The sequence below is a fragment of the Trachymyrmex septentrionalis genome, unplaced genomic scaffold, assembly GCF_001594115.1.
Source record: "Trachymyrmex septentrionalis isolate Tsep2-gDNA-1 unplaced genomic scaffold, Tsep1.0 scaffold301, whole genome shotgun sequence".
NCBI lineage: Eukaryota > Metazoa > Arthropoda > Insecta > Hymenoptera > Formicidae > Trachymyrmex > Trachymyrmex septentrionalis.
Genome location: NW_017305465.1, coordinates 242,681 through 249,655, shown reverse-complemented (window position 1 = coordinate 249,655; position 6,975 = coordinate 242,681). Strand labels below are relative to the sequence as shown.

The 6,975-nt window shown below is 41.8% G+C and overlaps 1 protein-coding gene and 1 long non-coding RNA gene across 2 annotated transcripts; both read left to right on the top strand.

Annotated features, from left to right (window-relative positions):
* The first annotated feature begins 2,119 nt into the window (after positions 1–2,119).
* Positions 2,120–2,553, top strand: LOC108749598. The gene is made up of 3 exons (XR_001939380.1): positions 2,120–2,229; positions 2,307–2,372; positions 2,461–2,553. It is a non-coding gene; the product is annotated as an uncharacterized LOC108749598 (long non-coding RNA).
* A 148-nt stretch (positions 2,554–2,701) lies between these two features.
* Positions 2,702–6,775, top strand: LOC108749595. Its single transcript, XM_018488381.1, is given in 5 exon segments — positions 2,702–2,975; positions 3,272–5,269; positions 5,272–5,709; positions 5,712–5,976; positions 6,373–6,775. Coding segments are annotated over 5 exon segments (3,378 nt in total).
* The last annotated feature ends 200 nt before the right edge of the window (positions 6,776–6,975 follow it).

Genomic DNA, 6,975 nt, shown 5'->3' with positions numbered 1-6,975 from the left:
AGAAAAGTTAAGTCGTTAATTTGTGTACGCACATTACGTTCTATATCCTCGCAATTACCACGCAGTGTTAATTTTAAAATTTCCTGATTAATGAAACATTTGGGTAATTTCAATTCGATTTCTTGAATTAAATATAAAGCACACTTGTTAACATTATCGGATAAATATTCTAATTGTTTTAAACGCGCATCGACGCACTTTACAATGCTTCGCAGTCCGAGGAAGGTGGTTTTTTGCATCACAACTGCCGCTACGTAGGTTCTCCGTTTCTTCGCCGAAGGAGTTGAATCGAGCGCGTCCTCTTCTTTTCGAAGATTTTTGTTGGAATTTTCCTCTTCTTCTTTATACGTTAGCAATATTGATTTTGACCCATAAGATGTGGTAAAGCTGATGGTGATATTTTTTATAACAACAAAGTTAGGTTTCACTCTGTTATCGCTGCTTAAATATTCGTTCATGAGTTCCATGTTATCTTGAAACTGTTGCCAGCGGTCGGCGTCAAAATAAATTCCGTCTGCGTTATGTTCCCCCAATTTTACAACAGGTTTGAAGATTTCTTGTTCGTTCTTTGCAATCCTACGTGAATCGTCTTCGTATGAGAATTGTTAAGGCCATACGATGTTGCTAACAACATATGAAGTCGAGCGTTTCTTCTCTCGTCGATGTCGTTACGTAGCTTGTAAGAATCGGAGATGGATTGCATGCTCACGTCCGAATTATTAATATTTTTTGAACAGGCCATTGTTCTTATGACGTAGTAGTAGTAGTAGTACCAAATTCAACCAAGATGATGAATAAAAACACAAGAAGCACAGTACTTGTTTGCTCACGAGGCTGAAGCTACGGACGATGAGACTCGATTTTCGTTAGTATTTATAGGTTTTCATCGACATTCCCACCCTCTCCGACGCTGCGCATAAATAAAATTATTCTGTGCGCAGATGAAAAAAATAAAAACATAAACTTTCTTAAAATTTTTCTTAAAAATTTAAAATAATCTTTACCCCCCGTAAAAAGTCAGGTGAGGTGGTGAGAACAAGATAAACCGAACCATTAAAATTGTTTTTTTTGTATCTTCTGAAAGGTTTTAATGTTTATCAGGCATAGACCGATATTGTGTGACATTCCTTTCCAGTGAGTGGATAAAAAAAAACAAGATAAAAGCGAAATGAGAGAGTTTTTTTTTTCGTGATAATTTGTATTGTGGTCAGAAAAGCTGATTGTGAACAAGATAAACCGAGGCATTGAAATTGTTTTTTGTTTTTTCTGAAAGGTTTTAATGTTTATCAGACGTAGACTGATATTGCGTGAGATTCCTTTCTAGTAAGTGTATACAAAAACAGAAGATAAAAGCGAAGTGAGAGAGATTTTTTTCGTGATAATTTGTACGGGGTCAGAAAAGCTGTTAGACCGACCATAGGGATGGTGATAGCTCAAAAGTTTTTGTCATCCTCGCTTCTCAAAATTTTATGAGAAAAGCACTTCTAGTAAAGGAGGCGGACGATTACCAAAGTCGTCAAAAATCTATGGACCTATGAAGGGACTAGGAATTTTTGTCGAGTCTTTTCGTAGGAGAGGAATTTTTATGAATGTCGCTACAGGCATAAATAGCACGCCTGATCGAGCTAAAGTTTAGTCCTACATTCAAACTCCGAAGCGAATTATACTATTCGCGTGTTTTTTTAATTTAATTTAACAATGGATCTTCGAGGGTTGTTAGGAAAATTTTTTATCGTAGCTGGCAACTTAAATAAAAAAATAGTTGCTGGCGATTATCTGACAAAGTTGTCAGATAACGACGAGAAAAATTATTCCGTTTTCGGGAAATTTATTGGTGAGTGCTCCAGCACACTAGTGTGCGTTATGCACAAACTAGGACATTGTGGTGGTGACGTAAAATTACAAAAAATAATCGCAAGTCATCTCGAAATACGTGAGTGCTTCGGTCACGAGGAGGATGACGCCGGAAGTCACATAGCTGACTTCAAGCGATACACTGAACTAAGAGGTAAGCACTAATAATTTTAAAAATAGAACCTAATACATATTAGAAAAGCTGATTTTATAATTAATAAATATTATAATTTAATTATAATAATTATTTCATAGATGCCTGCAGTAATGTAGGGCGTGCGATACCGCATCGCGAGGGTCGGCCGATAAGACGACTCTCTTTAAGGAGACGTCGCCCTGCGGGAGAAGAAGAAGAAGAGGAGGGAGTACCAGCGAGTAAGTTTTAGAGAAATAAATATTAACTAAGCGATTATATAGAAATCCCGAATATTAAAATATTTTATTTTTTCTAGGAAGAGCACGAATCGAAGGGGAGGATAATGTTCCGGCTCCACATGACGTCCCCGTCATTGTAATCGGTAGGTATTTCGAGAAATACTCCGTGAAATCTAGTTCGTATAATATAGTTGTAATATGCGATAAAGAATAAAATCAATTTTGTTTTAGATGATGACGGTGACGATAACACTCATGGGGATGACACCGTGAGTCCAGCCGATTCCAGAGCACTGCTCTCTCCCCCGGCTTCCACAATTATCATAACGTGTAAGTTTTTTAAAAATGTAAATTAGATGAATATAGAGAGAGTTAGCTATATACAGAGTTCAAAAATAATAATAATAATAATAATAATAATAATAATAATAATAATAAAAATTACTTTTTAGCTCAGGAAACCGAAGAGGAAATGGGGGAGGAAGAGGAAGAGGAGGAGGTGGAGGAGGAAGAAGAGGAAGACAACACCGATAATGCTGATAATGATGATGATGATAATGATGATGATAACGATGACAGAGGCGATAATGCTGCCAATAACATGGAAATCATCTCCAACGAGATTAGCAACGTCGATGACAACGGCGATGATGGAGAGGAGGAGGAGGAGGAAGAGAGGGAGGAAATAACTCAGGAAGCAACAGAGGAAGAAGATAACAGATATTACGTGCCTCTTGGAAATGAAGGTAATAATCTTTTTATTTTTATTTTTAATTTATTTGTTGCTCGAGATACTTATGAAGATATTTTTTATTAGATATTTCATACTCCCCCGTTCAACATATGTCGCCGGAATACTAATTTTCATAAGAGAGAAAAAAAAACATTATCCTCCCTCGCCCGATCATGTAAACAACTGCAGGTGAGTTATCTTGCCATTGCAGTAAAGTTACGAATAGTTTCTAACTTATTGCAATATATTATATATATATGTATATATAAATGTTATCAAGGCTAATAAGGTTTGTTTAATTTTTTACAGTACAAATAGGCGGTGGTGCTGAGCGTCTTACATCGCAGCACACTCGAGAAGAAATGCCGCTGGAAGAAGAATCCTCACAAAATTCCACCGGCGAACAACGTCATCATCATCATCGTCAGCAGCAGCATCAGCAGCAGCAGCAACAGCAGCAGCAGCAGCATCAACAGCAGCAGATCGAGGAAAACGATCGGGAACGTCATCGTCGACAGGAGGAGGAGGAGGAGGAGGAGGAGGAGGAGGAGGAGGAGGTTAGAGATAATTTTACTTTTATAGATTTAAGGGCGGAAAACTCGCGTCGGTTTAGGAATTTCGCGTTATTAGGGAGAGAGGCAACTTTCGCGATACGACCGCCACCCGAGGGTACCGATATCGTTCGATGGATAGAAAACGCGTTCCGTGAAATTAGGACGTACGCGCTACATTCGTGCGAACCGAACGATTACGTAGGATTATCGTTCGAATCGGCGGATCTAGCGCGCGGTCCGGCCGGTCTATCGTTTCGTCCAGCACGCGACTTAACTCACGAGGACATATGGCAACTCGTGAGTTCGTTGGCGCAAAGTGCCGGAGGGTTCGATATCGCGGAAAATTTTACCGTGCGTGTTTTTAAAGTCTCGGTACCCGCAGGTCGCGGACGTCAATCTAATAGATTGACTCGCGAAGACATAGCCAAACGCTCGATTTTACAAATAAATAACACAGACAATTTGTGTTTTCCCCGTTCGATCGTAGTGGCTCGCACATATCAAGAGCGCGGGCAACTTCGTACGGGGGAATTGCAAGAAAAATGGGAATCCGTGAGATACCAGCGTTCTTCGTTACAGCGTAAGCTGGCCGAAGAATTAACGAAATCCGCTGGTATCACTATTCCCGAGGAAGGCTGTGGTATTCGTGAAATCGAGCAATTCCAACGGATTCTCGCTACCGAAAACATTGCTATAATGGTATATAATTTTAGAACTTTCGGTCGAGGCGAGAATCCGATGTATGACGGCTGCTCGTTACTTTCCTCCCTAGGTCGCGAATCCTCGTGCCGTTTAAACGTAATGTATTACGAGGGCTCGCGACATTATAATCCTATACTAAATTTAAAAGCCGCCGCCGGTTCTCGTGGAGGATATTGCGTAGCGTGCAACGTGGGCTTTCGTAACAATCGAGGGCATCGGTGCTCAAAAAAATGCCCACGTTGCTACGCCACCCCGTCTTGCGAGCTCCCCGACGTTGAGCTGATTAAGTGCGATTCGTGCGCTCGCGTCTTCTTCGGACGCCCGTGTTTCGATCGTCATCGAACGCAGGGATCGTATAATCAATCCCTCTCAAGCGTTTGCGAATCCATTAAAATTTGCAACGGTTGCGGGCGATTGATTAATTCAAAATCGCGACACGATTGCGACGTAATTTATTGTAAAACGTGCCGTTCGTTACGGTCTTCGAATCATTTGTGTTACATGCGGCCTCTTTGTCGTAAAGCCACAGTAGAAAACCCTGGAGAGGGTACAAGTACTATGGCGTTGCGAGAAGAAAATCCGCAAACAAATACGAATGACGCCGAAGACGCGGACGAGCGTGTTAAAAAAGATCGCGTCGCATTCGTGTTTTATGATTTCGAAACGCGGCAAGACGAAACGCTCGAAGGAACGGAGAACGTAAGAATTCACGTTCCAACTCTCTGCGTCGCGCAACAAATTTGCGAAGCGTGCGCGGGAATAGAGGCCATGTCTTTGCGATGTCGTTGGTGTGGAGTGCGCGAATTCGTATTTAGTAGAGACCCCGTAAAAGAGTTTGTCGATTTCGCGACGCGCTCATCTAAATATTTTAAAAAATTTATCTGTATCGGGCATAATGCTAAAGCATTTGACGCTCAATTTATTTTAAAGTACATCGTTGAAAAGTCGGGAATAACGGAAGAACCTCGGGTGATTTTGAACGGAACGAAAATTATCGTTATGACGGTTGGACGTACAAAATGTATCGATAGCTCAAATTATATATCTATGCGGAGTTACTCAAGGCTTTCGGGCTGCAGGATACTCTGGGTAAAGGTTTTTTTCCTCATTTGTTTAATTATTGATATTATTCGCCCGAACAAATGAAACCCGAGGAACACGAGCGTTTTATGGTTTGGCACGAGGAAATGTCGCGTTCGAATTTCGATTTTAATTTTAAACAGGAGATAATAAAATATTGTCGAAACGACGTAGATATCCTTCGACGCGCGTGCATGGCGTTCAGAAAAATCTTTTTAGAACGCGGAGACGTGTGTCCGTTCGCAGAATGCACGACTATCGCTTCAACATGTATGAAAGTTTTTCGTAAAAACTTTTTACGTGAGGAAGAAATAGGAATCATTCCACCGGGCGGATATAGATATAAAGATAATCACTCGCACAAAGCCCTGCAGTGGTTAGTGTGGATGGAGCGCGAGCTCGGGCATCCTATATCCATGCAGGGCGAGGCCGCGAGTATCGAATTGCCGGTACATCCGTCGACGGATATTACGAAGTCGAATCAGAGAACGAGACGTCGCGTTACGTGTTACAATTTCACGGTTGTTTTTGGCACGTTGTCCCAGCTGTTCAAATCAATCGCGAAAGACTTACGTCCGGGGTGTCGCGCGAAGATACAATCGACGCACGATACGAACGAACTTTCGCAATGACATGGCGTCTTCGACAACGAAGATATAGGGTGATAGAAAAACGGGAGTGCGAATTTTCACGAAAAAAGCGCGAAAATCACGAGATGAAAATCACACTTTTCTCGAAAGCCATCCGATATTGATCAACCCTCCTCTCGACCCTCGCGAGGCGTTCTTTGGTGGCCGTACGGAAAATATCGTAACTCGATAGTACGGAGAAAATACGCTACGTGGACGTATGTTCTCTGTATATGTACGTATTAAAAACGGGTACTTTTCTGTTAGGCCAGCCAACGATTTATATTGGAGGACAGTGTTTGGAGCTGATTGGCGCAGCTCCGAATTTTAATTTCGATTGTGTCGAGGGTATCATTCGGTGCACAGTACTTCCTCCACGCGATCTTTTTTACCCTGTACTCCCGTACCGCGTACAAGGTAAATTGTTGTTCGGGCTGTGCCGTAGTTGCTGCGAAACGTTCTCGCAGGCCGAGTGCATTCACTATTTCCGCGCTGATCGTGAATTCGTAGGAGCGTGGGTATCCTGCGAATTGCGCAAGGCTCTCGAGAAAGGTTATCTCGTAACGAACGTGAGCGAAATATGGCAGTTTACAGTCACGCGGCTCGATCCTCGTACGAGGCAGGGTGGTTTGTTTACCGAATATATCAACAGTTTTTTGAAATTAAAGCAGGAAGCTAGCGGATGGCCGAGCGAATGCCTGGATGACGAGATTAAGGAACAGTATCTTCGGAAATACGAAAAAACCGAAGGTATTGTTTTCAATAAAAACAATATCGCCCGAAATCCAGGTTTACGTTCGGTCGCAAAGCTCTGCCTGAATTCTTTCTGGGGTAAATTCGGCCAATGAACTAATCTGCCTAATACAATGATCGTAAAAAAAACGATCGTTTGGCAGCGTTGCTCATGAGTTCAGAGCACGAAATAACCAATATATTACCTGTCACTGACGAAGTAATATACGAGGGTCGTTTGAAAAGTCCGTGCAAAGTCACTGCTGATGGCACTACTGGCGCGTATCAAGGTTAGATTTAGTTAGTAGCATCTCTT